At 33.4% G+C, this 19,639-nt stretch overlaps 4 protein-coding genes across 7 annotated transcripts; 2 read left to right on the forward strand and 2 right to left on the reverse strand.

Annotated features, from left to right (window-relative positions):
• The first annotated feature begins 2 nt into the window (after window positions 1–2).
• On the forward strand, window positions 3–2,163 carry LOC127245294 (two-component response regulator ARR5-like). Its single transcript, XM_051266083.1, has 4 exons — window positions 3–425; window positions 514–716; window positions 836–906; window positions 1,749–2,163. Exons 1-4 carry the CDS (start codon window positions 275–277, stop codon window positions 1,984–1,986), a joined length of 663 nt encoding a protein of 220 aa, XP_051122040.1. The 5' UTR covers window positions 3–274; the 3' UTR covers window positions 1,987–2,163.
• A 5,335-nt stretch (window positions 2,164–7,498) lies between these two features.
• LOC127245433 (formin-like protein 4) lies at window positions 7,499–10,202 on the forward strand. The gene is made up of 2 exons (XM_051266307.1): window positions 7,499–8,616; window positions 8,709–10,202. Exons 1-2 carry the CDS (start codon window positions 7,562–7,564, stop codon window positions 10,003–10,005), a joined length of 2,352 nt encoding a protein of 783 aa, XP_051122264.1. The 5' UTR covers window positions 7,499–7,561; the 3' UTR covers window positions 10,006–10,202.
• On the reverse strand, window positions 10,133–13,929 carry LOC127245434 (protein WVD2-like 7). 4 transcript variants are annotated; one of them, XM_051266312.1, is made up of 8 exons: window positions 13,759–13,929; window positions 12,170–12,898; window positions 11,673–12,080; window positions 11,491–11,558; window positions 11,140–11,208; window positions 10,583–10,679; window positions 10,438–10,509; window positions 10,133–10,360 (listed from the first exon to the last, which is right to left on the reverse strand). In XM_051266312.1, the coding sequence occupies exons 2-8, from the start codon at window positions 12,896–12,898 to the stop codon at window positions 10,310–10,312; spliced, it is 1,494 nt and encodes a 497-aa protein (XP_051122269.1). In that variant the 5' UTR covers window positions 13,759–13,929; the 3' UTR covers window positions 10,133–10,309. The 4 variants fall into 4 exon arrangements, with proteins under 4 accessions (XP_051122269.1, XP_051122267.1, XP_051122266.1 ...); XM_051266310.1 differs by having other exon boundaries at window positions 11,140–11,214; window positions 13,763–13,928; XM_051266309.1 differs by having other exon boundaries at window positions 11,140–11,214; window positions 13,759–13,928.
• Window positions 13,930–17,419: 3,490 nt separating this feature from the next.
• On the reverse strand, window positions 17,420–18,844 carry LOC127245478 (probable galacturonosyltransferase-like 9). Its single transcript, XM_051266390.1, has one exon. The coding sequence runs from the start codon at window positions 18,831–18,833 to the stop codon at window positions 17,634–17,636; it is 1,200 nt and encodes a 399-aa protein (XP_051122347.1). The 5' UTR covers window positions 18,834–18,844; the 3' UTR covers window positions 17,420–17,633.
• Window positions 18,845–19,639: the final 795 nt, after the last annotated feature.

Consider the following 19,639-nt stretch of genomic DNA (forward strand, 5'->3'; position numbering starts at 1 on the left):
GAAGAAATTACAGAAAATAATAATAATAATAATAAAAATCTGTGGGGATACAGATAACCAACAAAGTGGATTTCAGAATCTCATCAGATTTGATTTCAAGACTCCATTTTTATTATATTATATTCCTCTGAAAAAAAAAAAAAGAAACAAAAAATCATTACAACATACATATATAGAGAGAGTGGAAGACATACTGGTGGGTGAGTCATAATAATTATACATGTCTTGAGAAGGGTTTGTCGAAAAAGCTTTGATTTCATATCTGGAATTAAAAATGGCGATAGATGTGTTGGAGAGGTCAGGTGGTTTTGATGACTCGTCATCTTCATCTTCATCTTCATCTTTGGTTCATGTTCTTGCTGTGGATGACAGTCTTGTCGACAGAACAGTCATCGAGAGGCTGCTCAAGACCACTTCTTGCAGAGGTAATTTAATTTAATTAATAATTTTGTTGTAGTAATCAAGGAATTTAAGATATATATATATATATAATTGATGTGATTTTGGGTGCAGTTACAGCAGTGGAAAGTGGGATGAGAGCTTTGCAGTTTCTGGGATTAATTGGGGAAGATGAAGAAGATGAAGATGAAGATGAAGAAGAAGAAGAAGGAAGGTCTGGTAATGGAGTTAGTGGCGTTGAATTGAAGGTGGATCTGATCATCACAGATTATTGCATGCCTGGAATGACCGGCTACGATCTTCTTAAAAAGATCAAGGTAATTAATTATTAATTAATTAATTTGATGTAGTTTCACAATGGAATTTTTTTTAAAAAAAATAAAAATAAAAAATCCAATGAGCTGAAATTGATGTTGTTGTTCTTGTGTTTAATTAGGGTTCATCGACTTTTAGAGAAATCCCTGTTGTCATCATGTCGTCTGATAACATTTTGGCAAGAGTTCGAAGGTGAATATACATATATATATATATATATATATACATACATAATCCCTTTTTATTTTTTATTTTGTGTTATTCATAGTGTTTTTATATTTTTGTTATTTAAATTATTAGTATATATTATACTCAAAATAATTCTAAAATATATTTAAATGAATCGTAGACTTTTGGATTAGTTAGAGTTTGTAAACACTAATTTGAAAATGATATTTTTGTAAGAGAAATTAGTGAAGTCAGTCATTCAACAACTAAATTTTGTTTCCACAACAACAATAATTTTAGACTTCATTACTATTCTATTTCTTAAAATATATATATATTCCACGTAACATCGTATCAAATACTATATTGGTCCGGCTCTAAGGGTCTGATTTACTTTTTGTATGTTTCATATTTAAATATTAGTTATAATATGAAAATGTAATACAAATTAAAAGAAAATGGTAAAAATACTTTTATTAGTGTCTCATAATACGATTATAATGATATTTGTACAAAAAAATTATACAAATATAAATATATTTTTAATATTAAGTACAATGACGCAAAAAAAATAAATAAAATCCTTAGAGCCGGAAGAAGTGAGTATTAAAATTTTACTATTTCTAAAATTTCAATAAATTTTCGTCTATGTTGAATATAATTTAATGTAATCGGAGCATTGGATTCTTTGTGAACATATATATATATATATATATATGTAGGGTAGAGCAACCATAGCCAAATAATTTTGTGGCAACAACTTTATTACTTGTAGGTCATTTGCTTTTCTCTTTATTACCCATTTTGTCCAAAATTATTCTCATGTGGTCCTAACCTCTCCCCATGAATTTGCCGGATTCGACAAGGTGTCTGGACGAGGGGGCCGAGGACTACATAGTTAAGCCGGTGAAGTTGTCGGATGTTAGAAGATTGAAGACTTCCATGTTCGGGGAAGGACTAGATAAAGAAATTGTTGACAACAAAATCGTGCACAAGGAGAACTCCGAGATTGAAACCTCAAAATCTCCGAAATCCTCGTCTTGTCCTAACAACGTGCCCTCTAGCCTTTCTATGTTAAGTTGCGCTCCCCCTCCTACAAGATGACTCGATTAAACGAGCAACAAGAAGTGAGCGTTAAATGAAAAGCGAAAACTATGTAGTTTTGCGCTTTATCTTGTAATTTTAAAATTTATTGCAGATCAAATGTAAGAGATGATGATCATAGATGTAAGAGAATTCTTTTTTAGCAGTGCCCCATTCAAAATAAACTACGATTTACTATCTAATGGTGTTTGGAAGATTTTCTCCAAAATTTGCTATTTATCAAAAAAAAATTTCCCCAAAAACATTAATCAAACATTTATTTTTTATGTTATATAAAAATAATTTTACATTTAAAATATCACATCATACAACTCTTCTAATTCAAAATTTTTACTATTCAAATTTTAGTTCAAAATTCAAACTTCCAAACAAACACAACCTAAGTATATATATTCTTATGTTTTCATTTATCATATGTATGACGGTAATGATAGTCTTTGTGTTGTTATATAAAAATATTTTAATTTTAAATAAATTATAAATATATTATTGATATTTAAATAAGTTACTACAAGTAAAGTTTATGTATGTGTTGAGAAAAGGAAATTTTAACTTATTACATACTTGTACTCGCAGCTTATAATATTATTATTGTTTAGTCTAATGTAAAAAAAAACAAATGTATATGTTTGTATAGGAGATAGGGTAAATAAACACTTCTCTCCCTCCGTCCCAAATATTATGTCCATATTGCCGTTCTATTCATCCCACATATCATGTCATTTTCTTTTTTAAAAAATGATTACATATTTTAATCTCATTTTAAATTTTTAAATTTTATTTTTTTAATTTTAATTAAACTAATTAGTTATCTTAATCTTAATTTATAATTATTTATATTATAGGATAATTATTTTCACTAATACATTCTTAATTATCTATTAATTACATCCCTCCTAAAATACTGTGTCTACAGTATAGCAGAGACGGGACGGAAGGAGTACTAACGTATATAAAAATAAGAATAAAAGAAATTGAAATAAAAAAATAAAATATATTTTAGAAAAATAAATTCAGAGGTAGCATTCGGCCCAATTTCTTGATGGGCTTAGATCAATTTTGCGAAAATTTTGATTTGGATTAGGATATGGATCTTTGACTTTGTCATGCTGAGGATTGATTACGAGAGATATGGACACGTGTGAGGCTACGAGTGGATGCTCAAGAATCCGACATGTATAAGAAGTTGAGTACAACGGCTAATAACGTGACCATAATCTAAAGAAAAGGTCAACGGGAAAATTTATTAAACTTGTTTATTTTAAATGATTACAATAAAAGAAATAAAATAATGAGCGACATTTATTTTGAGTTAGTCCATATTTGGAAACAAGCTGGAACAAGAAAAGATTAAATTTTCAAATAAATAATACTCTTTCCATATGAAATTATTTGCTGCTCTCTCGTCTCGTAACAGATGATTCAATTTTTATTTTTTTTATGGTATGTCCTACAAAAGATGATTTTTTTAAAAATTTTGATAAATTTATCAATTTTAAACATATTTAATAAATATAAATTAATCTAATTAAACTTTTAACATCTTACACTTAGGATCCACTAAAAAACCCTTTTATTTCTATCACTTTTTTCGATTAACAAATATTTTTATCTACCTTTAAAACTATTTATTTTTTATAAAATTAATTTATGGAAACGATAAATAAATAAATATATTCTTTTATTCATTTGTATTATATAAAATTTTATTGTTTACAAAAATGATATTCATATTGCATATATTTTATTGAGATATAATTTTAAAAATATTTAAAATATCAACAACGCTACACATATAAAAAATAATAAAATATTATAATAATTTATTATTAACATTGTGCTGATTTAAAAATAAAAAAAAATCATTATTATCAAATCAGCATAGCTAAACAAATGTGTAGTATATTTTTTATTTAACAACATACGTTATATGTTCACGTTCATTAATGTGTTTTTTATGACTATTTAACGTATTAAAATTAATTGATCTTTATGTTCTATTTAAAAGTACCTGTTTTATAGTAAAAATAATTATATATTAATACTAAAATATCGTTAATTTTTATTTAAATTTTGAATGTACTATTAGACGTACAATTACTTTATATATAAAGTCAAAAGACAAAAATGTTAAAACTTCTTACACTTTCACTAATTAATAAAATATCATAATTTTTTAATTTATTAAAAATCCTAAAGAGATATATTCAAGCAGCATGTGGAAATATAATTTTTATTAAAAAAAAGAAAAAAAATGAGAAAATTACATGTCAAGTAAAATTAAAAAAAGCATAATAGGAGTATTAATAAAATAAATAAATAAATAAAGATATAATAATAATAATACAAAGTAACAAGATAAATAGAAAATAATAATAAATTAATTATTATTTTTTAAAATAAGAGTGATAAAATTATGAATAAATATAAATTTAACAAAAAACTGAAAAAAAAAAAGAAATAATAATTAAAAAAAAAAAGTAATGATGATAAATATAAAATAGTAACAAATTGATTATATTTATTAAAATAAGAATAATAAAATTAGGAACAAACATAAATTAAAGTAAAAATCAAAAAAGAAAATATTGTATAAATATCCTTCGTCATTCAAATTTATTATCATTTTTTTTTATTATTATCTAAATTTATTTACGTTTTAGTAACAAAATACTATTTTTTTTTTATTTTTTCAAAAAAAGTAAAATTTTTTATTTTTATTTATTTTTCTTAAAATTTATGTCCGATCAAATGAGCAAACAATTAGATTACGAAAAAAAAGTAGTATTTTTCAATAGACATATTTGTGATTTTTTTTTATAAAATAATAGTATAGAATTATAAAATAAAATAGTAAAAAATAAAATAAAATTGAAGACAAATTAAGCTTAATACTTACCAGACTCGTCTCATCAAACCGGGTCTAGGGTGCAATCTCACCAACCAAAAAGATTGGCAACCACAAATACGGTAGTAAAGTCAACGACAAATTTGAAGTTTGAAAGTCAAATAAACAATTCATCTTTTTCCTTCCAAAGTCAAATATTCAAGGAAATTCGATGGCTTGGCAGTTGACCTGTCCCGACCATTGACTTCATTTTTATTTTATTTCTTTTTATAGAAATCTCTTGTAATAAATCAATTAATTGCACTACTACACTACAGGGGGCATAAATTCAGCAATTTGTAGTCAGTCCTTAACCACTTCACAAAACAATAAATAAATAAATAATAATAATAATAATAATAATAATAATAATAATAATAATAATAATAATAAGTGTAATCACTCAATATTTTTTAATGGAACAATTTTTTATAAATATTATTCTGTAAATTCATTTTTTAATGTCCTATTTGATATTTGCAGGCATTTTTAACTAATTAAGATTTTTGTTATAAAATGACAAATTTGCCCTTAATATTGTGTATAAAAAATAAAATGAAATAGTAAATAAAGTAAGGGTAAAAGAGTAAATTTTGTGTATAAAAAATAAAACGAAAGAGAAATAAAGTAAGGGTAAAAAAGTAAGTTTTGTGTATAAAAACAAAAAGATGACAATAATTGTTGGACATTCCAAATAGGAAAGTAGGATGTTAGTTTGTGGACATGGAGAGAGTATTAAAAAATATAAATATACACACATTAATATAATACTTCCTTCATTCCGTTTATTTTTTGCACGGAGTTCTATAAATATTAGTATTATATTGAGATTTATTAGAAATAAAGGTAAAAAAAATTAAACTAATTTTATTAGTATTGTATGATATGAAAGTAATCACATTTATATAATATATTATAAATTGGAAGACTATTTGTAATATTACACAAAAATAACGGAAGAGTATATATCATATTTATTCATAAAAAATTAACTATTCAACACAAAATATTTTTTTATATTATCAACACAATTTATATAATACACATAAAAATTTAATTTATCTAAAAACACTGAATAATAATAATAATAATAATAATGAGCTGCAATTAATGTGGTTAAGTTAAAGCACATCTATCCTTTTCACAACCACCACCTTAAATCTTCTTTCAAACCACAACCACCGCTTTCATTCTATATCTAATTTGTATGTATATTTTGTATCTCTACATTGATTTGGTGTAATATATTATAAAATAAAATAATTTTTTTTTTTTTTTTGGTAGTTAATTTTAACATTTGAAATTATTCACTGTCGATATATATTTATTTCCCGACTTAACAAATAAATACATATATTTCCAACAAATAAAATAGAAAAATTTAATTAATTTATAGAGCCTAGACTCCCCTCCTATACCATACAAATTTTCTATTTTTATTTATTGCAATACAAAGATTAAAAATCATAATAATTACTTGGGCTATGCTGAATTTTATAATTTCTGATTTAGTCAATGCCATAAATGTTCTTCAATTACTCCCTCCGCCATTCAAATCTATGCTCACTTTTTTTTTTGAATTGTCATCGGAAAACTAATCTCATTTTTTTTAAGTAAAAAAATCATTCCATTTTGTACTGTTTTTTTATTATAAAAAAGAAAATTTAACAATTATCACTCATTTTTATTAAAACTCATGTTAGATCAAATGGGCATACATTTGCATGACGAAGGAAGTAATATTATATTTTGCATGTAAAATATATATGTTTTATCCAGATTTCTTCACTTTATATAGTAGGGGGGGAAAAAACTTTAAAAAAATAAATAAAACAGAGCTAAAAATTAGAAAGGGTTATGTATAATTTTCAGGAAATTGAAGAATCGTAAAATGCATTAAGATTATATATTTTATTTTTTACGTAAGATTGAATAATTTATAATAATTGATGAGAAGGAAATGGTCACAAACTTGAGCCAAATAATTTATTTAAAAAGGTTTCGAAATTTCATTAAAAAATATTTTTTGTAGTGGAAATAGTATATTTTAGGTGCAACTAACCAAATAGATATTGTGTGGAAAGTTTCACTTCATAAGCATACAAGAAAAGGTAAGACTGTTTCTTTTAGACCACATCGGACTTCCAAAATTCAATGGATTATTAATTATGACCTATATAATATATGTATATGATTTAATTTTATTAATCATGTGTTACCATGACTTTATCTTGTCCACTACGTGTAATATATCATTGTCACATTTTCTAATCAATGAATACAAAAATGGCCACCAAGCATTGATTTATTTTATTGTCGATAGTTCTAAAATTATTGACAATAAATTGAAATTTAAATGACGATGAAACCCAGAACCTTTCCACTACTATTTTTGTTCCGAAAATAACCCTACATATTTATGTACAAAGGAGATTGGACAAGGGTATTCTTGTCATTTCACTTTACAAAAGCGTGTATGCGTCTAGAGACAACTACCTGCTCACGTTTGACGATTTCAGCGAACCAAACCTCAAAAAATATAATATTAAATTATTTAAAATTAAATATATATATATATATATTTATTAAATTAAATTGGAACAATTTATCGTCGCCGTCGTCTTCGTCGATGATTATCAGAAAGATTTCCAACTCCAAAAGGCTGGAATTCTTCGACGAGGTTCGACAATGGCTGCCAACACAATTCTTTTGTTTCTTATCTGTTTAATTCTTTCTCGAATCCCTAAATTCTTTTGTCAATGGAAATCTCCACAAAATATCCAAACTTTCTACCCATTCTCCACGCCTCCGGTGATCGTTCCCCCGCCACCGGCGCCGCCGACGCCGTTCATCGATCCGCCGGAAATTCCGCAGCCAGTGCCATTCCCGCCGCCTCCACGATCCAAATCGTCCTCCGGCGCGGCGGTGGGGAGAGCAATTGGAGCGACGGCGGCGAGCACCGTCGTCGTGTCAGCGCTCCTCTTCTTCCTCCTCCTCCGGCGCGCCCGCCGGAAACGGGAGAGAGAAAATGGGGCTGCCGCACACGGAGGCGCCGCCTCCGCCGCCGCCGCCGCTTCTGCTCCCCGCGCACAAACCGACGACGATTTCCACCGATTCGGCGGCAACCTGAGAGGCTTGATCGTCGACGAGGACGGCTTGGACGTGCTGTACTGGAGAAGCCTACAAAATGACGGCGGCGAGCGGCGGAGCTTCAAGAAGCAGAATTACAGAAGCCTGAAAGATGAACAGAGACGAGAAATCAAAAGAATGGCGAGTGATAAGAATAAGGAGAATAGCAACAATCCGCCGCCGTCGGAAGCTCCTCTCCTCCGGGGCATGTCGTCGTCTTCCCAAAGCCCTTCCTGGAGCCAAAAACAGAATCCGGCCATAGCTCCAAAAGCTCCGTCAAATTCACCTGCAATTTCCGTTAAGGTTGAGTTGCAGCAGCAAAATTCATCGCCGGCGGTGGTTGAGGCAATTCCGGCACCACCTCCTCCCGCACCGCCACCGCCTCCACTAACGCATAAAACTTCTCCCCCGCCACCGCCTCAACCAAAGCCAAAAACTTCTCTTCCTCCGCCGCCTCAAAAAACAGCAGCGAATAATTCCATCGAAGAAGGATCATCTTCCTCGTCGAGCAATGGCAGCGGGCAAGTGAAATTGAAGCCGCTGCATTGGGACAAAGTGAACACAAACTTGCAGCATTCCATGGTTTGGGACAAAATCGACAAAGGCTCCTTCAGGTAGCTAATAACCAAGCCCTAATTTCATAATTGCATCCATGGCAGAAACCCTACGAAAAAAAAAAAACCAGACTAACCTTTTCCGACTGCAGATTCGACGGCGATCTAATGGAGGCACTCTTCGGCTACGTCGCAACGAACAAGAAATCTCCACGAAGCGAATCAAAAAATCTCGGACAAGACAAGCCCCAATCTCAGATCTTCATCCTCGACACTCGTAAATCCCAAAACACCGCCATTGTCCTCAAATCCCTCGGCGTCGGGCGCCAGGAGATCGTCGACGCCCTAATCGACGGCCATGGATTGAGCTCCGAATCATTAGAAAAGCTAACTCGAATAACTCCAACAGACGAAGAAATCTCCCAAATCCTCGCCTTCAATGGCGACCCTACCAAGCTAGCCGACGCCGAATCCTTCCTCTACAGCCTCCTCAACGCCGTTCCATCCGCCTTTCCTCGATTCAACGCGATGCTCTTCAGACTAAACCACGACATGGAAATTTCAAGCATCAAGGAATCTTTACAATCCCTTGAATCCGCCTGCAACGAGTTAAGAACTCGAGGACTGTTCCTGAAGCTTCTAGAAGCAGTTCTAAAGGCCGGCAACCGGCTGAACGCCGGCACGGCGCGTGGGAATGCACAGGCCTTCAATCTCACAGCTCTAACAAAATTATCAGACGTAAAAAGCTCCGATGGGAAGACAACGCTGCTCCAGTTCGTCGTGCAGGAAGTCGTCCGCGCCGAGGGGCGACGTTGTCTGCTTAACCGCAACCGTAGCCTGAGCAGGACATCGAGCAGCCATGGCAGCAATGCCGCGAGCCAAATCACTGATCAACCGGAGGGAGAAAGAGAATACATGATCCTCGGCTTGCCGGTGATCGGAGGCCTAAGCGCGGAATTTTCGAATGTGAAAAAGGCTGCATCTTTAGACTACGACCTTCTTACCAAAACAAGTTCGTTGTTGGTGTCGCAGCTGGCAAAGATCCGGGAAACTTTGAAGCATTGCGGAGGGGACAGAGGATTCGCACACGAAATGGCCAGTTTCCTCGACGCAGCCGAATCAGAGATGAAGACGATGAAGGAAGAGCAGCGGCGGGTGATGGAGGTCGTGAAGAAAACGACCGATTACTACCAGGCCGGAGCTTCGAAGGGATCGAGCTCGAATCCTCTGCAGCTGTTTGTAATAGTTCGCGATTTCTTGCAGATGGTCGATCAGGTGTGCGTCGACATCGCAAGAAATGTGCAGAAGAGGAAACCGGCAGCGCCGGAATCCGGCTCGACGTCGACCGGATCTCCCCGGGTGTTCAGGTTCCCGAAACTTCCAGCAAATTTCATGTCAGATGATTCCAGGAGTAGTTTGGATGATGATGAAGGCTCAGGAGGAAGATGATGAACATATTTTGTACAGAGAAGTATCGATACCAAGAATGCTGCTGTGATTTGATTTTTCTCGACAGTAAAGATTCATTTTTTTCTTTTCTGGAAAATAATTTCGAAAAATACAACCGCGAACAAAGTTACGGAACAATACCAATAATTCATGGTGTAACCATTGCTCTCATCAATGGAGGCTTAATTTGGAATCAAGTCTGCATCCTTTCGATACAAGAACACAATCTGCTCGCTACGCGACGAATATATAACCTTTCTATAGACAAAAGTTCGATTCTTTTTAATCAGAAGCTGCTCTGTTTTTATCGACTTAATGTAGGGCGTTGTGGATGGATCTCGTTCACAATGTGCACCTGCAGAGACGACAAAATATGATACTGTGGCGCCGGCATTATAAGATCTCAGTAATAAGGATGAACAAACATAATACCTTCGATTTTGCACTATGCTGAGCCTTTTCGACCTCTCTGGCAATTGATTTCGCCTCCAACTGCTTTAGAAACTGCGTAGTATACGGAACAGAACAATACTCAGTTTACGATAGAACCACACAAAGGGCATAGTGCTCGACATACCTCCTTCCGCTTCTCAGCTTTTTCATCGCTTCTCAATGCGGGAGTTGGTGAAATGGCCGTCACGGTTTTCCTATCCGTCACCAAACTTTTATGTAATCTGGTTTTACATTATTAGAGATACAAGTATAAATTACCGTAATTAAAACAAGGGCTAAGAAAATAAAATCGATAAACTGACTGCCACATAACAATGCATCAAAAAATTAATAGAAAGCTGATATGAATCGTATTTAGCTGCATTTCTAAACTAAGCAGAATACGTTGAAAAGAAAATCGATACTCATCTTTTTATGTTGATTGACACAGTTGTATCGGCAATCCCATTATCAAGATGCATTCAGTTTAATTGATTCCATTTCGAAGTAAAAGAAATATTTAACAAATCTCTTGATATATAGCAACGGAACTACTTTTCATGACTTCAAAGAGCTCGTCTAGTTGGTGTACAATTTTTATAAAGATACTCGAAGGAGATTATCACTGTCCATGAGAACAAGAGCCCTACCTACTGATCCAAGATGAATGCAAAATTTAACAAAAAGATCGTAATATCTCACCCTTTGGGCAGAGGATTTGATCTACTTCCAGATTGAATCCTTTGAGTAGCTTGATTTACTGAATCCTTCCTGAGACTAGTATTCGAAGAACAATTTAGACGTATCTATAACAATTTAGCTCACAATGCTTTTTCCGGAAAAAGAAAGATATCAGACATGGAATTATAGTGACTCTAGGCTATGGCAAATTCCTAGTTATGTTGGGGGTTGATCTAAAATTCTCATTTCTCAATGTGGATATAAAAATGAACCGATCATAAGAATGACACAACTTCTCGTGCATACTAGGATTTTAGATAACAACTAGGCTGCACTACAGATTTTCTTGATTAGTGATGAAGTAAGTATTACCCTTCATTCCCTTTAGTCGGTTTGCGAGAAGCAGAGATCCTTGATTGAAATGTAGTAGGCGGCGACATCTGCAGGATATACATTAGAATATCAAATTTAGCTATTTGCATCTTGTGGCAATCGAAGTTTGATAGCATAAATATAATTAAGGGACGAAGAAAGAATAGCTAGTAAATGCATACATCCTTCACCGGGCTTGGTTTTTCACCAAGGGTAGATCCATTAGGACGGTTCTGGAAAGCCTTAAAAGCTCGCTTGACAATGTCCTTATCGCCCATTCTCTCCATTATCAAAGATTTCCTAGTCATCGATACAGAAGACAAAGAATTCGCAGAACTCAAACTAAGAGACATGTGCAGTGCCGGAGGAGGTGTTCTTTTGCTTTGTCCCACAAGATCATTCTTATATTTCGGCAATGGTGACCCATTGACCTGCTTTTTAACAGTCTTGGGCGCGGGCGCAGATACAGGTGTCCTCATCGATGAGGGCTTTGAGTTTTTAGGAGTAGAAGCTTGGGTTGGTTTAACTAAAGGCGATACACTTTTGTTCCCTGTCCCGGCCACAGTTCTCCCCATTTTAGTTTGAGTCACCTAAACACCAGAAATCGACATTTTCATCAATAAATTAAGAAACATATCGACAATTGGAATTTCGCCTTAAAAATTCCTTATACTTTTACCTTTTGAGCTGTACTTTGTGCACCCAATTTCGAAACCCCCTTTTTCGAAGCATGTGATTGTTCTATCCCACTTTTCCTTCTCAAAGGCTTCTCCACATAATGCTTTTGAGGAGTCACTGGCTCCACTATCGTATCATCTTTCCTGATATTTGATCGAGTCTCTTCCACATTGCCATTCAACTCATTCTTCACTTCCGGGATTAAAGAACTTTCACACTTCACAGCATCAACATTAATCTCCTCCAAATGTGCCACTGATGAACCATTCATACAGCTTACCACATCCACATCCACCGTAGGTGATTCAGAACAATCTTCTTCTTCTCCTGCCTCATCAAAAACAGGCCCATTTTCCGAAACAGCTGTGCAGGATTCATTTGCAGCTTCCTCAATCGATCCTTCACCGTTAGAAAAACCAAATTTATCATCAAGCTCAGGTGCATTTGCAGCAGAGTCTTCCTTGCTTGACTCGACTGGACTTGAAACCACAGACTCCATCATCTTTTCCCGTTCCAATTCCGCCTTCCTAGCCGCAATCTTCTTGTAATGAGCTTCAAAATATGCTTTCTTCTGGGCTACAGATCCAGGAGTGGATAAACTTCCAGCTTCCTCCAAATACTTGTTTGGCGAGAAAGACGACCACTTCTCCCAAGAAAGTGCATCATTCTCAAATCTACCAAATGAAACCGACACCTCCAATCTAGCTCCGGATTTCAGAGGCTCATCCATCTGTATCAAAAAACACAAGATCTTATCTCCAACCAGAACCTCAATTAATGCAACTCTAAACAGTTCACAAGTTCAAATAAGGCAACCACGAGAATCTTGCAAATATATGCTGGAATGTGTATATCTCACTTATATGTCAAGACACACAATAGGAACAACAACAATTTGATTGAATGGCCCACTTCTAACACATAAATAAAGCACCTTATTATCTGCTCAGAGATGTTTAAACTAAAGATCATCCATTGATTCCCAAACCCTCAGATAAAGATCAGTGAAGATCGACACTCGGATCGAGCGTGGGACGAGCAAGATGTACCCATCAAGACCACGAACGATGACCTAATCGAGACAAAACGAAGACAAGGAAAATGCAAGCGCTCAAAACAATCCCCCATGTGCAGTGCTTTTCTACCCCCCATAATCATCACCAACATTACAGCGGTTTTTTTTTTTTTTACAGTAACACAAATATCAAGTGTCTCTTTCTGGTCCGTCTAGAAAGGTCTAAACAGCATAAAGCTCCAATCATCAGCATAGAAACACAAACGCAAGCTTATGTAAGAAAAAAACCAAACACAACAAAAAAATGTTTTCACACAATCATCGCATCGGCAAGGACAAGAGATCTGCCTTTTCTCAACAATGCAACTCCTAAAGTGGCCAAATGTACAGAAAAGTTCAATTTCAACCGCTGATCTAAAAATTATCGAACCAAACATTCGGTGTGAAGTTCAAAACCGTAAAATCCCCAAACCAAACTACCCCGCAATTCACCAAACAACAGTTAAAAGTGAACCGCACTACCTAAAAATCAGGAAAAAAAAAAAAAAAAAAAAAAAAAAGAAAAAAGGCTTTACCTACAGATTTTGTTAAAGAAGCAGCAGCTGGGGCAGAGTCTGGATTGGAGATAATGATGATGCTGGTAGATAGAGATGGGTTGCTTCTCTTCAATGTGTCCCACAGCGTTCAGTGCAGAACAGAGCAGAGCAAATGCCAGTGATTGAAGAGAGAAGCAAGAGTCAAGAGACACGGACGTGGCACGTGCCGGACCTCTAGTATCCAGACTCCAATAATAGGCAGTCAATTTGTCAAGCGGGTAGACCCATATCCGTTTAACCCGGCCCGGACATTAATTCCATGATAATATTAATAATAAAACCACAGTGATATTAACATTTTAATCAAACAAGATTTATATAAAAAAATGTTGAATGAAAAGTTATAGTAACAAATTAATAAGCATAAAATATTATATTAAGTATTTTAAATGTATAACAAATGCAAAGAGACAACTCACTATACCATTTATAAAATTATATTAATATAATTATTATAGAAACAAATAATTTATATTTATATATATAACCGGGCCAACCTAGCTTTATTTTGGTGCCTACCAAAATAGGCCATTAATAGGAAATGTTTTGTTTGTACGTTAGAGTTTCTTAATAAAAAAAAATTATTTTATATAAATTATACAGTATTAAAAAATTAAATATAAAAAACAAATGCAAGTCATAATAATAATAATAATAATAATAATAATAATAATAAATGTAAACCTTTTCAATTTCTTAAAATATGACAGAATTAAATCATTTTATGCCAAAATAAGAGAGACAATTCACTTAATATAATTATTGCGATGCAGATGACACACACGTATAACGTATACATAATTTTTTTTAAAAAAAATATTAATCTCACATTCTAGAAGGCCCAAGATTAACTTTGAAGTCTAGTAACAAATTAAAAAATGATGGCCCACGGCCCAATAATAGCCAGCACGTGTCACGTGTGACCTACGGTGAGCCTTCCCTCCGGTTATTTTCATACGGTGCGGTGAAGTTACTCTAGCGTCTTTTAGTGGATGATAGCGCTTTTTTCTTACCATGAAATGCGACATTGTCTTGGTTTAGTATGTATATATAAGGTTTGATTTTGATACAATGTCTTAAAACTAAAATTGCATATATAAAATCTCATCATATAAATATGAAATCCAATCAATTTTTGTGGGTTGTATTTTTTTGGGATTTGTATTTATTTTTTAACATTGGTATGTCCGATCCCGAACCCCGAACCAGTGACAGAACCAGCAGTAAAAGTTCGGAGGGTTCAAAATCGATTTTTTTCTTTTTATATCAATTCAATGTTGTGTTTTTTTTTTTTTTTTTTGTTCATATTACACCTGAAAAAAAATTAAAAAATGAAAAATTGAAATATTCTAGGAAAAAAATTCAATAAAACTATATGAAATTTAATATTGTTTTACTATAAAAAAATAAAATTTAAAAACTACATGTATAAATCATCATATGGATAAAAATTTAATAATTTTTTATATTACAAAATAAAAAATTAGGAGGAACAAATTACTATAAAATACATAATGAATTTTTGATCCATTGAAGAGATAAAAGAGGCAATTTAATTAATTTATTTATTTTAAAAAAAAATTTAATTTTAAATTCAGGACAGAATGCTTATAGATAGAGACTACCTTAACGTGGTATGCTATACTTTGCCAACCCAATCATTAATTACTCAAATCAATTTCCAGATTCTGATTTCTTTCCAATTCCAATATTACATACAAAGCTAATTATTTATTTATTTGTATGGATCTTTAATCATTTTCTGCAATATCTAACTGTGTATTCTACTTTTGAATTTTATATTTTTCAATATTATTTTAAGATAGAAATTACTTGTAATTTTACATTTATGTCAAATCACACCAACATATATATTCAAGATTATATATATATATATTTTAAAAAAAATATTTATATTGATTATATGTAAACATTATTATTTTTATTTATTTGTATTATATAAACTTTAGGTGTGTTTCTTCTGCCCTCGGGGTGCCGCTAAATAAGACAACACATTGCAGGCTGCAGCAGCTTTACGTCTCCTTCTCTGTTTTTTTTCTTTTTTTTTAAAAAAATTTAAAATATATAAATAATACTCCCTCCGTCCCATAAGTAAGTATCTATTTGCTTTTTTCAAATAGTTTTAGAAATATTAGTATTATATTGGGATATAGTATGAATAAAGTATAAATGACTAAAATAACCTTACTAGTACGTGTAATATAAAGGTAATGCCATTTGTGTAATATATTGTAAGTTGTAAGGGTATTTGTAATGTTAGATAAATAGTACAGTTACTAAAAAAAAATGAAATTGATACTTTGTTATGGGACGGACTAAAATGGAAAAATAGATACTTTGCTATGGGACGGATGGAGTAATTTATTTAATATTTATAATAATTATAGGTTAAAAATATATATACAATATATATATATCATTTTATAAAGAATAAAATTTTCTATAATACAAATAAATAAAAATTCTAAAATATATATATTGTATATAATATAAATTCATAATCAAATCATACTACATTAATTTTATCAATTAAATTTAATACACAGTTATATTATTATATTATTATCTATCAAATCAATATATATCAAAACTTTAAAAAACTCAAACACAAAAGAAACAAATAAACTCAAACTTATCCTAAAATTCAAATAAAAATTAAACTCAAACTCAAAATTTCTCAAACCGGCCTAAAGAAACACACCCTTTGATCTTATACAGTATAATATGTATATATTATTAAAATAAATAATATTAATACTATAATTATAACATATACTTATTACTTAAGACCGATTATCCAAATTAAAGTCAAATTCGTTATTGTCAAAATTAAAGCACTTCCAACAAGTAAGAACGTTATTTACTGTCTCGACTACTAATTAATTAATTTATAATACTATTATAATAATTAAATTATATATAGACTTTACTGTACATTATGAATTAATCAGTGCATATATATATATATATATATGTATGTATGGGTTGCCCAACTGATTCCATGGCATGTGATCTTTTAGTAATTTTCAGGTCAAGTCAATGATCATTTATTGGATCCTAACTTACATAATTTTTCAATTAAATTAAATCCAGGCAAGTTTTGTTGTATTAATATTATTGTTATTATGCTACATGGCAACACGATGAAGGGCACTTAAGCTATAGTTGTTAAAAAGTTCCCATTTGCCTATCACAAAATAAATAAATAAGTCATTTTCAAGAAAACCAAATACCAAAACATCAATGTTTCAAGAAATTTCCAGCCCACCTAATGTACATTTTATTTTATTTTTTTGAAATAAAAAATTCAAAAAAATTGAGAGAATGAGACAAGCAACTAACACTCTTTTTGTGGTTCTAAAAAAAATAATGTCATGAGAAACTTGGATGCTAAGTGTTTGGCAGAAAACTTGATGAGATGGGCTTCTCCTAACACTTCCTACTTTATTACATTATCTTGCCTTTAAATCATTGTCACCATTCACATTCATTTCATGATTCTATTTATTTATTTATTTAATGTCTTTTCTTTTTTTTTTTTTTTTTAATGGGGTGGTTAACTTAAATTTTTTTACTTGGGCAATCGAAAAGTTGTGAACTTGAAGCCATGTTACACACAAATTTTTGAATAGATTGTTCAAAATATTGGCAAGTACAATGTGAATCTAATAAGTCCCAAAAATTGGCTCCTCAAATGTATGAAAAAAGAATTGACAAGCTGTCACAATATAATATATATATTTTTTTTGCAATTAATTTTTTAAAAAATACGAATTTTACGCCTCTCTGTGTTTGTTTCCCAAATCTGTACACAGAAAATCAAAGAATTTTGACTAAAAGAAATAACTGGAATAACCAAGCAGGTTATTAGGTGATGAGGCAAGCACGTGTTGTTCCTCGCGCTGTTGGTGTTGTACCTTGCCCTTCCCGGGTGACGTGTACAAATCGTAGGGCTCCCAGAGATGATCCAACGGACACGGTTTCTTCTCGTCTAGCCTTACCCAAGGCTTACCCTTCCCGCTCCAGTGCAGCAGGCTCACTGGACCGGGGTGCAGCGACCTACAGGATCCTGCCACGTTGTCGCCGCCGAGGCCGTGCTGGTTCCACCGGTGATCGATCGGCTCGACATTGCCGGCGAACACCAGAAGAAACGGCGGCAGAGAACCTAGCTCGTATATACGGTTTCTTCTCTGCAGTTCCATCCAGTGCTCGATTTTTCGCCGGAAATGGCCGCCCCGCCATTTCTGTAAATCCATGATCATCACGCCGGTGTTGAAGTAGCAGGGCGCCCGGGATCCGAAAACTCCGGGCAGGGCCGGGTCGGACCAGAAGGCGTCGGTGAAGTATTTGGTGAAATTGGCGTGGCAATATTCCGGAGCTCCGATTATTCGACCCGGGGAGAGGCGGGTTTTCCAGAGCTTGACGATGTCGTCGACGAGGACCAGGTCCGAATCCAGGTAGATGACCCGGTTCACACACGGGTCAAGTATGTCGCCCAGGTAGTTCCGGGCGTAGTTCAGCGGGTTCTCCAGGGCGGAGCGGATCGACGAGGAGATGAGATTGATGACTGTATCTTCCCGGAAAATGTACACTTTGAAATTCAGGGAAGGGAATATGGACCTGACGAGTCGGGTCAGGACCCGCGGGCTGGACGGGTCGAACTCGGCGGCGATGAAGTGGAAGAAGATTTGGTCCGGGCAGGAGGCGTGGCGGAGAACGGAGTGCACCGCCGCCATCGACCCCCGGAGATACTCCGAGTCGAGGGTCATCGCCACGTGGACCAACGACGGGTCGCACGACGTTACTGACGCCGCCGGCGACGCCGATATCGGGCAGTCGGCGCCGTTACGATACTCCGGCGCCTCCGCGAATCCGAAGCGGGTTTTGATCGGGTTTGAATCCGTTAACCCGGTCCCCTCGCTGGGGAGGTATCGGATCCCGAGGCACATCAACGGTGGAAAAACGCCGAGGAGGAGGAGGAGGAAGAATCCGACGGCGGAGATCGGCGATTGACTGAAACTTGAAATTCTCATCTTCTTGGCAAGAAATCAAAACTTCTTGAAAATGAAAACTGTAATGACCTCTGTAAATCGAGTGTGCATATACATATACATATACATATATATGTATATATTGTATATATACACACTCGCAAAAACGAACAGCAGAGCAGAGCAGAACAGAACAGAACTATTGAAGAAGCATTTTTATGTTGCTTCAATGGCGAAACGTTTTGGAGATTTCAAATTCGCAGTCTCTCTGGAGAAGGAAAAGGAAAATACATAAATACGTAAACGCAGCATTTCTGTGCTATATACCCACGGACTGAATTTACGATTTGCAGAAGTAATATTCAAACCAAACACGGCCTTACATAAAAAATGTTTTTTTTTAAAAAAATAATAATTAATTAAAGCAGAAATAATTATTTCCTGCTAAATTTCAGTCAAAGATTGATCAATATACATCACTCAGAGACTTTCTGTAAAAATTAATAATGACAGCCTGTAAATTTGTAATTTAATTTCTTTATTCGTATAAATTAGGTCAATACGTATATAAATTCGAAAATTTAATTAAATAAAACAATATATAAATCTTGTATAAATTCCAAATCTCATTGTGACTGTATTTCACTTTTTATTTGGAGGGAAAGAATATTATTTGCTTCACAATATGAACAAAAATACCAAAATAGTAATAACAAAAATGTTGCGTGACAAATAGAAATAAATATAAAATTAAAATAAAATAAAATTACAGCTCAGATTGCCAGCAAGAAAAAGTTATGATTTGACGGCTGCCCTCAGTCTGTGATTCGCTGGCGCACAGCACTGCT

This window comes from Andrographis paniculata, unplaced genomic scaffold (genome assembly GCF_009805555.1).
Source record: "Andrographis paniculata isolate CXL003 unplaced genomic scaffold, ASM980555v1 Contig22END, whole genome shotgun sequence".
NCBI classification, from domain to species: Eukaryota; Viridiplantae; Streptophyta; class Magnoliopsida; order Lamiales; family Acanthaceae; genus Andrographis; species Andrographis paniculata.